Source organism: Thunnus maccoyii, chromosome 8 (assembly GCF_910596095.1).
Source record: "Thunnus maccoyii chromosome 8, fThuMac1.1, whole genome shotgun sequence".
Classification (NCBI taxonomy): Eukaryota; Metazoa; Chordata; class Actinopteri; order Scombriformes; family Scombridae; genus Thunnus; species Thunnus maccoyii.
This window is the reverse complement of record NC_056540.1, coordinates 19,885,252-19,900,281: the sequence shown is the minus strand read 5'-3', so window position 1 is coordinate 19,900,281 and position 15,030 is coordinate 19,885,252. Positions and strand designations below refer to the sequence as shown.

At 38.7% G+C, this 15,030-nt stretch overlaps 1 protein-coding gene across 1 annotated transcript; it reads left to right on the top strand.

Moving 5' to 3' along the window:
- Positions 1-358: 358 nt before the first annotated feature.
- atl3 (atlastin 3) lies at positions 359-14,081 on the top strand. The gene is made up of 14 exons (XM_042419058.1): positions 359-492; positions 3,961-4,183; positions 5,096-5,230; positions 6,528-6,632; positions 6,716-6,766; positions 7,032-7,088; positions 7,362-7,454; positions 8,160-8,298; positions 8,394-8,521; positions 8,603-8,659; positions 8,768-8,839; positions 9,155-9,346; positions 9,660-9,899; positions 11,808-14,081. Exons 2-14 carry the CDS (start codon positions 3,980-3,982, stop codon positions 11,868-11,870), a joined length of 1,536 nt encoding a protein of 511 aa, XP_042274992.1. The 5' UTR covers positions 359-492; positions 3,961-3,979; the 3' UTR covers positions 11,871-14,081.
- The last annotated feature ends 949 nt before the right edge of the window (positions 14,082-15,030 follow it).

The following is a 15,030-nucleotide window of genomic DNA, read 5'->3' as shown; positions in this document are numbered from 1 at the left end:
ACAGTTTAATTACAGTTTATAAAAAATGTTTGTATTATATGTGTGGGCATTTTACAAACCTCTGTAATCAAAAACAGTCTCTTCTACACATATTCACATAATATGTTGTCTGAAACCCTGTTGCCAAGCTACTTATTCCTCTATAGTTTCTCAGATATGATTTGCATATAGGCAAACTCCTGTTTTACATTACCTGCCCGGAGGTTCCGTATTCGTAACTTTACGTTTAAAAACTAAATTTCCCATGTCTGCGAGAAAGCGAGGGCACACTGGGTAACGTAGTTCGTGGACAAATGAAGCACTAGCAGGGAAGGAATCAATGAAACTCTATTTCCCAAAGGGCATTGCGCGGGTTGATAACGGAAGTATGCGAGTTTCGTGTTGGAAAAAAGTTTTCATGGTTGTTTTCATGCCAGTGCAAAAAAAGAGTAACGTCTCAGTCGTTTCTCGACTCTCATGAGTTTGTGTTGAAGCAGTTTGAAGACACCAAAGGTAACAATACACTGAAAACGGGAGTTTAATCAAGCAAATAAGTCATATTCGAGCTGATTTAGGGCGTAAATCTTGAAATGTCGTTGCAGTGTTGTGAGTTTTAACAACTAATTTTCTTTAACAGCTAACAACGGCTACATGTTAGCTTTGTACTGTGTTAGTTTGATGTATGTTGTGCGCTAACATGCACCGTCAGCTGGGTAGTTAGCCCGTCAATAGTTATGGCGTTAGTTAAATGATTAGCTGGTCAAATTAATCCAGGTTATCGTCAGAGATCTGTTTAGCTTTAGAAACTTTCTGCCAGCGTAGACAACATCGCTGTCAGTGTGAGCGGCAGCTGCCACATAAAGCAACTTAAATTATAGAGCGCTGGGTTGTATAGAGGTATCGTTACTGTAATTTACAGTTTAACGCTAGCTAGTTATGAAGAGAAGTTTGTCTTGTGCAAACAGTCAGTGAGATTACTAAACAATGATTTGGAAGTGCAGTGATTGCTTCATGGCATCTACTTGGTCTACCACATTCACTGCAGAGAAATGCCAAACATACTTTATTCTTAGAGCCACACCTTCTGAGGTGTTGAGATGTTGGTGAAAGGAGAGAGCAAGCAGATAAGCTGCTTATGAAAGCAACTCCCTGTTTACTCATCATGGGAGAGAACATCCTCCACAGAAAGCTGTAACAATGCAGCCCATTGAAGGAGCTAAAATGAACATTGTATTTGAGAGCATGCTGGATCCACAAGCTGGGGGCAAAACAGCATGACACCCATAAGAGCACCCCACAGTCAGCTTTATACAGAGCTAAACATTGTGACTGATACTGTGCAAGAGTCAGTGCATGTCTGATTTTAGCTACAACAAGCACAGCAGAGATGACATTTACTGTCAGAGTAAACAGCGTTGAGTATATTTATCACCCAACTCTCATATCTTAATGAAGCTGGAAATAAAAGGCTCAGCAACATGATCTTCAAATAATATGCTCTGCAAGCCCACAACTTTGTCATGATTGATTAATCTACTTGTCTTTCCATTTATAGATAAATCTGTGACTCAATGCCCATTACAAGTAACCAGAGCCTGAAGTGCCAGCTGGCAGAAAAAAACTAGAACTGCAAGGACTTGTTGATTAATCGATTAGTCAATGTTTTGATGATTGTATAATCATTTTAGTCATTTTTAATGCAAAAACACAAAAAATTTGCTGATTGCAGCTTCTTAAATGTGAGGATTTGAAGCTTTTCTTCGTCATAAATGGCAGTAAACTGAATATCTTTAAACTTTGGACTGTTGATCAGATAAAACAGAAGACGTCATCATGAATTCCAAGAAATTATAACAGGCATTTTTCACTATTTGTTGACATTTTATAGCCAAAACAATAAATCAAGAACATAGTCACACCTTTAAAACACAGAGGCCATTCAAAGTGCTTTACATAAGGTGAAAAAAATGCAACATTTAAAAACACAATAAAAAGTAAATTAAACTAGAATAAAATACGATTTAAAGGTATACTATGCAGGATTTTCTCAAAAAACAATGTATGGACTCATACAAAAATAATCCCTCTCAATCATCACTTATAACCCACTAGAAGTGTGTGGTGGTGTATCAGGATGTTTCTGGGGAACCATTGGGCAATGGGTGTGTAGCCCCCAACCAATAACATCCCACAGGGTAAATGGGCCGCATTTATATAGCGCCTGTCTAGTCTTCCGACCACTTAAGGTGCTTTACACTATGTGCAAACATTCAACCATTCATACACATATTCATACACTGATGGCAGGGGCTACCATGCAAGGTGCCAACCTGCTCCTCAGGAGGAGAATGTAATGCATTCACACATTCACACACCAATGGCGCAGCCTTTGGGGTTCAGTATCTTGCTCAAGGACACTTCCTCATATGGACTGGAGGAGCTGGGGATCGAACCACTGATCTTCCAAGTAGTGGACGACCCGCTCTACTTCCTGAGCCACAGCCCATTGAGGTCGGGACTTGTAGCGTAGCAACCAGGTTACATCGCTGTCTCAGTCTCTCTCCTCTGCTCCGCTCTGCTCTCGTCTCTGTGTCATGGAGAAGAGGTGCAGGTCTGTGTGTCTGCTTGACCGGGGGTACGGCTGAGCTACACACACACACAGCGGACAGGATGAATCTCTGTATTCACACAAAATCTGGCAATGTGTCACTTTCCCGCAGGGTTGTGCGGAGTATAGTGAAACAATCAGAAAATAACATTTTATTTAACTGAGTCACTGCTTTGTTCTCGCTAACACCACACCCTCATTCACTCTCTGGCTGGCTCAATCACCTCTCTCTCTCTCTCTCTCTCTCTCTCTCTCTCTCTCTCTCTCTCTCTCTCTCTCTCTGTGTCAGATAAAATTAAATGAAATACACATAGACAAAAATGATGTTGACAAAAAATGATTGCAAAATTGCAAAAATGATGACAGAAGTGCAGTTATGACACATCATTTGCTCCAAATTCAATAAAGGAAATAAAAATGCGGTAGAGAAATTAATCAAAGGGTTTTTAATTTCAGTTAGATTATATGGCTGTCGTTGGCCCCATCTGTGTGCAGCTCAGTAGCTGTTTTGCTCTGGTTCTGGTTCTGGCTGTAGGCGCTGCCAGTTGTCTGCTCCCCAAAGATCTATTAGATCAAAGTATTCGAGATCAGAAATTTATTTTGGCCCAAAGCTGTTAATTGATGTATAAACTCAGAGCAGCACTTTAAAATCTATTATCTATCTATAAGTAACTGGAAGGTAGAGCTGCAACGATTAATCGATTAGTTGACCGAGAGCAAAATAATCAGCAACTGTTTTGCTAATCGATTCATCATTTTAGTATTTTTTAAAGCAACAATTCCAGCTGGTCATTTGTGAGGATTTGTTGCTTTTCTTAGTCTTATTTGATAGAAAATTGAATGTTTTTGGGTTTTGGACTGTTGGTCTAACAAATCAGGCAATTTGTCACCTTGGATTTTAGGAAACTGGCAGATTGATCGATTAATGAAAATAACTGTTATTTGCAGCTGTGCTGGAAGCCAGTGCAAAGATTTAAGAACAGGCATAATGTGCTCATATCTGGTTCTTGTTCTGGTTCTGCAGTTAGTAGATTAATCAGTCAGTCGATTGGCAGAAGATTAACAGTGAACTGTTTTGGTAAAAGTCATTTATCAAGCAAACAGCAAAGATTAACTGGCTGCAATTTCTCAAATGTGAGAAATTGCTGTTTTTCTTTGTTTTATTTCTTTATGAACTGAATTTTTTTGTAGTTTGGACTGTTTGTCGCAAAAAAAGACATTTAAAGACAGGAAACTGATGGATGTTTGACCTTTTTGTTACAATTTATAGACTGAACAGTTTAACAAAATAATAATGGACAGATTCCAGTTCAAATAGTTTTTTAATAATAATTTTTAAAAAAATAATATTTTTTTGTCTGTGATATCCACAGGGACCAGCACCTCTGAACAATGGGGAGTGAACCAGGCCCAGTTCAGGTCGTCACAGTGTGTAAGGAGGATCACTCCTTCACATTGGACACGGAGGCTTTGGCTAAGATTCTGTTGGCTCCTGAGGTCCGAGACAAGCATGTGGTGGTGCTGTCGGTGGCTGGCGCATTCAGGAAGGGGAAGAGTTTCCTGCTTGATTTCATGCTCCGTTACATGTACAGAAAGGTGGGTCACGTTATCACACGAAGTCTCGCTTCTCAAGACAAGTATGTTGATCCACATATCTGTCTACAGTACTCAGAGACTAGATCACAAGATGGCTACTAGCTAGATAGATTGATAGAAAGTACTTTATTAATCCCAAAGGAAAATTAAAGAGTTACAGCAGCCACTTGACATAAAATATAAAAACAATGAGTTAGGTAAAAGAAACAAATACAATTAAAGGTTAAATTATAAGCAATAACTAAATAGACTAACTCAAATATATGTTACAAACTATAATATACTGTTTGCTGAGTAAACATAAACTGATAATGGAGTATTTCTGTGTTCACTAGTGAGTGGTTACAGCAGGTCATCCTGACTATACTCCTTCCTCTTCTGTGGAAAATCACTAACAGACGATGGCTGGAATGAAATCCTCCACACTGTCATCCCACATCATCGCCCGTCCCTGCTGTAACATGTGAACTGACTAGTTCACAGAGTAGTCATTACCTCAGTTAAGAGGTGGAGTCTGTGTGAATCCGTCTCTGCCTCTGTTTGTTTGTCTTAGCATATCTTATAAACTGATTCCTGGGTGGCATTACATTCGCTGTGCTCACTGATGAGTCTAAAGTGATTTTGGTGACTCCATTACCTTTGTTGTAGTGCCACCGTCAGGCGAAACTTTAATCTTTCAGTGCAGTGAAATGAACCTCTAACTGAGGGAGATAATTATGTCCTCAATAAGACCTTTGCTCTGCTTTTGTGTTGTAAATTATGCAGAGCAGCCGGAATTTCTGCTTCTATATTTTTCAGGATGATTGAAGGAACATGAGAAGCCATGTTTCAATTCTTAAGTAAGCTAGAGGGTTTCTTAACTTTCACCTTTCACTGAGTGGGCTTGAAAGTGTCGTTTTTGTGTCACTGCAGGGTGATGAAAACTGGCTGGGTCAGGACGACGAGCCGCTGACAGGGTTTTCATGGAGAGGGGGTTCAGAACCGGAGACAACTGGCATCCAGCTGTGGAGTGAAGTTTTCCCCGTCCAAAGGAGTGATGGAACAGAGGTACTCACGCGTTTTCATTTATTTATTTATTTGATTCAAGTTTGTTTCACTGAAAACAATTTAAGAAAAAAAACAGCTGTTCATTGAAAATAAATCTATTTACTAATTAATGCACATATCAAGACATTTCTGTGAGAGTTCCTTATTTTGTTTGGGCTATTTTTTGATTTTGTTCCCTCAAACTGCCTCTCCTATTCATTCGGTAGTGATTCACTGATCCACTGGACTGGTATTAGTGCTGAAACTGACCTTATTAAGCAGTTTCGGGTATCAGCCAGACGTGATTGATCCATATTAAGTACAGTTTATTTGTCATTATGAAATTCAGTGTTTCTGCTATCATTCAGTACTTAATGCCACAGTAATAATCTCTGGTGTTACCTTACATAAAAAATAATCCACACAGTGAAGTAGACTGATCTTTAATTAGGGAGAAAAAGATCGCTGGTGTCGAGTTGGTGCTATATATCAGCAGATAATCAGAGTTGAGGTACTGGAATTAGTATCAGGGATGAAAAAAGTCAAATTGGTGAATCCCTACTTTTCAGTTTTATGTTTTGTCGCGAGGCTCTCATCTGTTAGTTTGACTTTTATGTTTGAAAATACTGCTTCAATCTGTAAAAAGCTCTGTTCTTATGCTACTGATGAAGATAAGAGTTGAGTGAACTGAAACAATGAGACGGTGGTTCAGAAGTTGACAGTTCCCTTCCTGTTGGGAAAGTTTCCCTGAGATTCCTCGTCCTTGAAGCCTTTACTCTCATAAAAATGAAATACTTCCATTAAAGTGGGACGTAAATCCCACCTGTCACATATTAACACTCTCTCCTGTCAGTTAGCATTTTTCAGACTGTGTGTTTGTCTGTTTAAGCTCCTTGTCATCTGTGACAGCGGCAGTTCTTGGCTGTTTGACAAATGATTCAGTGTGTCTGCAATAAACACGTCATGTCATGAATTTATTTCCATCATGGCAGAAAAACACATTACACAAGCCTTCAGAAGATCCTGCAGTTCAAACTGAGATTACCAAACAGACTCATTATAAACAGACTGGAAGACACACGCTAGCCTAGAAACAAGAATGCCACAAACAACTCATAATGCAGCTCTCTCTCTAGGACTCTCTCCTTTAAAAAATCTAATCTTGTGAACACATAACTGTCTAGTCTTTGAATATAAGACTCCCACTATTTCAAAATGCTGGACTGCAGATACATTTCCAACTAGAGTTTCCCTCTAATGAAGACTAAAGTCACACATAAAGGCGTCATGTTGCATATTTTTCTCTCTGCTCCTGCAGGTGGCAGTAGTGTTGATGGACACTCAGGGAGCATTCGATGACCAGTCCACCGTGAAGGACTGTGCCACCATCTTTGCCCTCAGCACCATGACCAGCTCAGTCCAGGTGACTGATCCCCTCTCTCATATCGTAATGTTTCTCATAGTAAATTCCTGTAATGTATGCTCATGTCGTTTTTTCTGTTGTAGATCTACAATCTGTCACAGAACATACAAGAGGACGATCTGCAGCAGCTACAGGTCTGATGACGTCAGAGGATATTTTAATGCAAAGCACCTGCTTTGATGAGACTCATTGTAATGAGCCCAGAAATGCTGCTTGTTTGAATATTTCCACAAAGTTGCACATGTTGAGTTATTCTCTTCTTTCTGGCCCTGACAGAAGGGCATTAGCAAGCAAGTCAGTCATTTTAGTGTTTGTGTGTGTGTGGTGTGTGTGTGTGTGTTTTGCTTCTCCTCTGATTTTTGCATCTTTGTGTTAATTTTGTCTTCCTCCTCCTCACAGCTGTTCACTGAGTATGGCCGTCTTGCCATGGATGAAATCTTTTTGAAGCCATTTCAAGTAAGTAAGAGAAGTGGTTCGCAAGGTTTTCTAATATGGACTGAAATGTTTGCACTTAATGCACTTTTGCACATTTTTTCTGTACAGTCTGTCTGTACAGTCCTGTAATGTAACAAATAGAAATATTTAAAATCCAGACTGTAATCTGAAGTCTTTTTTGTTCTCTGTGTATGGATCCTTCCTTGTTGCCTGTAGTAAATAAGGGAAATTCGATCTAATGTTTTTTTGTTGTGTTTAATGAAAAATGTTCATCACATTTATTTCCTCCTACAGTCTTTGATGTTCGTAATCAGGGATTGGAGTTTTCCCTATGAATACACCTACGGGTTTAAAGGAGGCAAGGAATTCCTGGATAAACGGTTACAGGTACCAATTTCCATCTTGTTGATTTGGCAGAGTATAATAAATACACTTAGACCTCAGCTACATACTGACTTTCTGTATTTTTCCTGTTGTCAACAAATCTCAAGTGCAGAGCCAAACCAGCAATGAACTCATTCTACTTACAAGTATTGTGTGTTTATCCAAAGCCTGATATATTTTATTCCTCTGCCTTAGAGCTCCATTGTTGTCCAAAAACTATTAAAAACACATCAGTGAGTCAAACTATTGCACTGGGCGACATTTTCCTTCCCCTGAAGAATATGGACACATTGGTTTGTTGAGAAACGACTCCAATGACTAATAACAGCTCTCAAGTTTTCAGTCTCAGGAGAGTAGTTCTGTGTAAGGCAGACGCCACTGCGCAAAGGGAATACAGTTCCATTACAGTGCTTTGCTAGCTTTTTGTGCTACATATCACAGCCTCTTGACTTTGTACTTAAGTTCTTTACGATGTACAATGTAGTACAAAGTAGTTTTTTGGACAGCAGCAAACATCTACAGCCCAAAGGAATAAGATATATTAGGCTTTGGATACACACACAATACTTGTAAGTAGATAAATTCATTGTTGGTTTGGCTCTACACATAAGATTTATTGACAATAAGAAAAATCTAGAAAATCGCCCAGCCAAATTGTTTAAATTCTAAGTTTGTGAATGTATCGTACTGTTTTGTTCATTTTTAAAGGTTAAGGAGGCGCAACATGAGGAGCTGCAGACAGTGAGGGAGCACATCCATTCATGCTTCACCAACATTTCCTGCTTCCTGTTACCTCACCCTGGGTTGAAGGTCGCCACCCACCCTGCTTTTCGCGGACAACTTCAAGGTAAGATCTCTAGTTTTCCATACAATTTTACCTTATTTAAGGGTAGTACAATACAATGAGTGCTGTCTTAAGAATTATTACACATATTTTGTCAGATGTGGCACCAGAGTTCAAAGAGCAGCTGCAGAGTTTAATTCCCAAACTGCTGCATCCGGACAGACTGGCTGAGAAAGAAATAAACGGAAACAAAGTCACCTGCAGGGGTCTGCTTGAGTTCTTCAAGGTAACGTCTTCTCCGTCCGAGTGTTAATGCTGAACCTTAATCAGTTTGTCGTGTCTGATATTGTAAATTTTGTGTTACCAGGCTTACATCAAGATTTACCAGGGAGAAGACTTGCCACAGCCAAAGACTATGCTCATGGTACATGAACAAGACACACTCCTGTTCATAGGGATGATTTCGATATGATGTTTTGTTACTCTCTCTCTTTTGTATGTAATTTATACTTTACTTTTTTTGTCTCACAAGGCTACAGCAGAGGCCAATAACCTGGCAGCCGTGGCAACAGCCAAAGATCAGTACAACAAGAACATGGAGAAGGTGAGTTCACTTACATGGAAAAGTAATCCACACCAAGGGTTGTATTGAGGTGCTGATCACTGGAAGCAGATTCAAAAGCAGGAAAAAAGTGTTGAACACTCTGGCTCCATGTGTATTTCTCTTTTATTTTGATGACATTTCAGCCCTCAGGCCTTCTTCAACATCAACAATCATGACCAACAATCATAATCACACCTCTTGTGATCACTTTTTCAATGTGGAAACATCATAAGAGTGATTTTATTTCCATTAGTTTATTCTGTAGAGTGAGAGAGAAATGAATCATTTTAACTTTTCTCTGTTTTCCTTTCTAAGGTGTGTGGAGGAGACCTGCCCTATGTGTCTCCTGATTCTCTGGAGGAGAAGCATCAGTTTTACTCCCGAGGGGCTCTTCACACCTTCTCATCAACCAAGAAGATGGGTGGACAAGAGTTTTGTGACCGTTACCAAGCACAGCTTGAAAAGGAGCTGGAGGAAATGTGGCAGTCTTTCTGCAAGCACAACGAGGTAAGAGACTATTCTATAAATGTAAAACTTTACATAAAACACAAAAGATAGAAAAAGTTCATTATTAAACCTTAAAAATCTAACATCTGAATCTTACACATAAGCCACTGGTATACTGGAGTTAGTGCATTAAAATTTTCACATACGCAGTATTTTATTTATTCCTTTTATCATACAAAAACAAGAATGTTTTCCCACTCACTTTCATTCTGATATGAATTAATTATTATTGCATTCATGGCTGTTTTTGGAAATGATAAGACTCGAAAATTGTTCTTAATCATCTATTTTTCTCTCTTTGTTTTTGTAAAAGTCAAAAAATCTCTTCAGCGCCTTCCGGACACCTGCAGTGCTGTTTGTCCTGGTGTGCTTCCTGTACGTGGTTTCAGGTGTGTTGCTCTTTGTCGGCCTGACTACCTTCGCCCTGGTGTGTGACTGCACTCTGGGCGTGGTCATGATGGCTATGCTGACGTGGGCCTTCATACGCTACTCCGGTCGGTACCGGACTGTAGGGGGAGCCATCGATCAGGCTGCGGGTGTCGTCCTGGAGCAGGTGAGAATAATGGGCCTGCTGGTCAGTTTTTATTCAAAGATGTCCGTACATCCATATCATTCAGAGCTTTTAGTTTACCATTTTTCAGTGCACTGCCCTATAAAAACCACTAGAGGGAGCTATTGATGCTGGCAAGAACAACAAAAATGACATTTAGCAATCCTGGGACAAAAGAAACTAGTAGCAGTCTAGTTTAAGCACATTTTAAGTGTAAATGTAGATTAAGTACATTTCCTGTGCTGTTTGAAATAGAAAAGTGGGTATTAGTAGAGTTTAAAGTTAAATTATGTTCATCCTATTGTACAAAAGCTTGTTCCTGTCTTTAGTCCTTCAGTCACTTTAAAAACAGGAGGAAAGACTTTGCTGAAGTTTGGATGTTCTTATTTTGTACAGAGCCAGTGTGACAGGAAGTCAGAGTGTATGGTGGTCAGCAGGGCCAAAGTTTACACACAAGCAAAGGCTATTATAGCTAAAGCATTTTCATTGTCCTACACCAAGTCATTTCTGACCTTTGACAGTAACAAAGAATTTGGTGTCATCAGAAAAGGCCGGTAGTCATGTGGCTGAATGAAATCACAGGTTAACCGTGTGGTTTGTTTGCAAACTGCCGTGTCCACAAGCTGAGTCACTTAAGTGTTGCCTGTGGGCTCAAATGACCTGTTTAAAGGCAGCTTTCTACTAAAGGAGCAGATTTGTCTTTGGAAATATATAAATATAAACTTGTCAAAGGCAATGTGATAATAAACAGTTGCTATATACACATCCAGGAGACGCAGAACAACATAAGCATCCCATCTGGATCAGCCTGCTACATGTTGGATGATGTTCACCAGCTAGTTGCTAACTTTGTCAGTCAACTGTTTGGTGCTGAAACGGTTGCAAACAGTTTGGCTGTTGCTCCTTGAAACAGGGTTGATAAGACTGTGGAGACTAAACTGAGCCGCACAGTAAATGTGAAAGCTGTAAATCAAACCAATGAGCTAGTAGAGACAAAAATATGTATATGCAGAGTTGGAGGTTATTATACCCAGGAGGGTTTGACTATTGCAACCCTTCTCAGAGCACATAGTCATTGCATGGAAAGAGGAATGATGCAAACTAAGTTAGATTTCACTTACAAAATAATCAAGAATCCAGCTCCCGTTTACTTAACTAACTACTTTAGTCTCAACAGAGATCATCATAACTGTGCAACAAGAGTCTGTAGATTGTTTGTAGCTTAACAAACATCATTCCTTTCAAGCGATTTAAGTGCTCTGCAGGGAAATACACATTTTTATCCACTGCTGCAGTTCTCCAAGTTCTCTGAAGCAACAGCAGACTGAGAGGGTTTTAAACGTTTGGTAAAGAAATAGTTGATGAAAAGCCAATCATAAGTTTGTCTTGCTTGTTGTATGATTCTTCTGTTTTTGTCTTTGTCTGTTGGTTAGTTTGACTGTGTGTTTTGTTACTGCATATGTTGATCTGCCATCTTACGCCCTTTTCCCCGACCACACTTAAAATAAGCTTTTAGCTTTATTGTGTTTTTATCCTTGATCATTAAATCATTAAATCATTAAATTCAGTGTTAATATTATAAGAATTATAGAGCTTTAATTAGGATAAAACAGCCACAATTAATAATGTATGAGCTGTATCAACAGAGCCGAATAGAAAACAAAACTAATTCCACTAACAGCCCTCAGCAGCCACTCCTGTGTTCACTTCTGTTACTTTCACGAAACCAGAAGTGGTTTGAAATAATCGACTGCACTCAAGCTGGCAAGGTTAAAAATATGACAGGGAGGCTGAGAGGTTTCATCGAATTAACCACAACACAGAAAAACTGAAGTCAGCCAGTGTTGCAAGAAGCACTTTACATAGTATGCGGTCGAATTAACCTGCTTCCCCTTTTCTCCCTGTTTCCAGGCCACGGTGGTGTTGAACAAGTCAAGAGGGACAAGCATCGCAGAACAGAAGAAATCCAGTTAGAGGACCTCTGAACCTTTTTATAATCTCGATGCAATGCAACCAGCACACAACACAAGCACACATTCAGCACTAAAGCCTTATCATGCCACCCACTGGAACAAACATGCAGCTAAACTACATTGGCACGGGCTACAAATGCACAAGTGGTACAAAATGCCGATTTACCAGCATCTTTATTACGCAAGTTACTCTGCGTGTTGAAGCCCAGGCTCAAGTAAAGGTGACTGGATTCACTGAGACGGGGATCAAACCATTACAGTCCCTCTGATTGATACTTCATGTCTTAAAATTGACACTGCCATCATTTTACAAGTTTACAATTGGTCTTAAAAGACAAGTCAGCGTTTACCTTGAAACTTATAAAACACTTTAAATTGTATTTAAGTCGAATGGATCTCACTCGGCGGTATATTGTTCAGACAGGGGTAGTCAGGGTGCTTTCCAAACAAAGCTTCTGCAGTATATCTTTATAATATTTACCTAAAAAAAAACAAAAAAACAAAGCGCTGGCTTTAAAGCTTCTACATTTATACATATTTCTTTGTGGCTATATTTTTTTTTACTTTGTGGCCTTAAAAACATTCCATTCTGTTTGTAGATTTACTTTATCTTTGATATAGACTTGCATTTCTAGAAAGGTGAACTGTCACTAGTTTTGGAAGGAGGAGAGAAAACGCACTTTCTATATATAGCACAGCAGATTTTGGAGGCTGTGTGTAATGCTTTGCTGATTATTCCTTGATGGAAATATGTTACACTTTGTAGATTTTGCTACTAGGCACTAGACTCTTATAAGAGAAATTATATATAGGAACTTAATTCTGCAAAACTCCAAAGATAATCCTTTATTGGAATACTCAATGGTGTTGAACGACCAGACAGCCAAAGAGTTCGCTTTAAATATTGTAACAAGTTTAAGTTATACTTTGACCTTGTACTCTTATCACTTCAAATATATATAGAGAGTATAAGCTGAAATTTAGTCTGCAGTGTAAACAGAGTTTTATCCATTCAAGCATTAAAAAATGGCAGTGAAATTAATGAAAACTGAGAAAAATCTTTGTCACTGAAACATCAAATGTGTTAAACATACATGGAACAAATAAGAAGACAGACGAGAATACACACGTAACGAGCAGGAGAAACCTGCAGTAAACAGGACTGTCGGCCTGTTTTATGTAGTGCAGTGAGAAAGTACTCTGTGCTGTGTCGTTGTGATGTAGAATAGAGTGCACATTGGTGATCTGGCTACAAGTTAAAGGAAAATGTGGATATTTCATCTATTTCACAGTTACTTATTCTCAAACATCTGTCAACATAAAACAGCTTTTAGAATATGAGCAAAGATAAACTCTTTTTGGGGGTAAAAAGGACCATTTTACATTTGAATCCAGCTTGAAACTATCGCATGCTCGGGTTAGAGCTTAGCTTTGAATGACTTGCACGTTAAAGAGTTTATGTAATATAGATATAAAGCCATACTACAGAAATGAAGAAAATAATAAATTGGGGGCGACTTGATTCTTAAGTTCTCATGTACATGTGGCCATTTAGTCAGTCTCCTGCATTTTTCAAAAATCTGTCATACAGAGAATTAAAAAGGTAGACTGGATTTGTTTTTGTGTGTTTTTTTTTTCCATTGTGGGGCCAAGCAGGGCTTCCTTTAACTCTGCCCTACATCTCTGAATTTGATCAAATGCAGATTCTTTCAGAAACATTTGACTGGAGAAGTGGAATGGCAAGCATTTAGTAAAACAGGCCTTTTAAACACCATGAGAGTTTGTGACCTGTAGCCTGAACTGATAATACATTGGGCACCTCAACAACTACCCATACACACAAAAATAGGGAAGAAAAAATGCTTTAATCTCACAGTAATTCCATTAGGTGCAAGTCATGAGAATACAGGGCTAAATGTGACCACACAAACACTGAGGAGTTCAACATTTTTCGACCATCGTTTTGCACATTCCACGTCGATCCCTTTCCACAAGAGGAGGAACCTTCAGGATGTTTCACAGCATTTACTATTGCACCCTCCCTCCTCTTCGGTGCATTTTGTAAACAGCTTGTCCCAAAAGTGAATCAATGCATGCAATTATTTTGGTATCTGCTATTGTAATCATCTCTTGCAAGGGGGGGTTGGTATTGGCGGCCTTGTCTGGAGAAATGCTGTTTTATAAAGAATAAACAGAGCTTGAAAACTGTTAACTCATCTTTCCGATCTCTTCATTCAGACGGTTTGTTTCTTAAAAAGTGCCACCGGGTATAAAACTCACTCCAAGTCGTGTAAAACTGAAGACATTCCCTAAAAAACACACACAAGCAAGTTCATCATTAAAAGCTTGTTGTTTGGCAGAACAGTGGTCAAAGCCACTGAGCATTATTTCCTGTCCCGGTTGTATTTTATAGACATGAATCATGTGAGGTTTAAAAAGACATTTTCATTTGATTGTAACGGTGCAGCTGTAATTTATTCAGTCTTATATTGCATTTAGTATTTGATTTGATTGTATTAAATTGGATTAGATTTGATTAAACAAAGTACCTGTACAAAGAAATGTTGTTTAGCATCTAACCAGATAGCGCAAACAGTAGCAAAGTGCATAAAGACATTATAAATATAATTGATTGCACAAAATAAACAAGAAACCAATATGGAATATGATATGAAGGGGTTTAACTATGATATGCACAATATAGACAAATACACAGAATTAGCAAATGTAGCTATATTTACATCATAGACAATAAACTATTGTATGGTACGAGTACATGTTGCATTATGCATCCAGTACTGTACTTATATGTACATTATGAGCAGTAACAATACAGTATGCACAATAGGATAAGTTCAACTATATTATGTACAGTGTAAACAAAGAGCTAAAGAAGCCATTAAACTCCAGGACATCTTACATTTGATTAACTGTGGTTCTTTTAATTGTAGAGCAACTGAAATGTATATTTGAGTTCAAAATAGGCAACAAACTGTATGTGTTCATGTGCTTTTCATAACATATGTGTTTTTATTTTGGGGGGAGGAATGGGGGTGTTTTGCCCACATAATGAATGTAGGTCATAGAGTCTTTGTGTTTACAACCACAGCGCCGTCGGTTGCTATAGCTACACATCCCTAAAAAAATATATTAACACACAA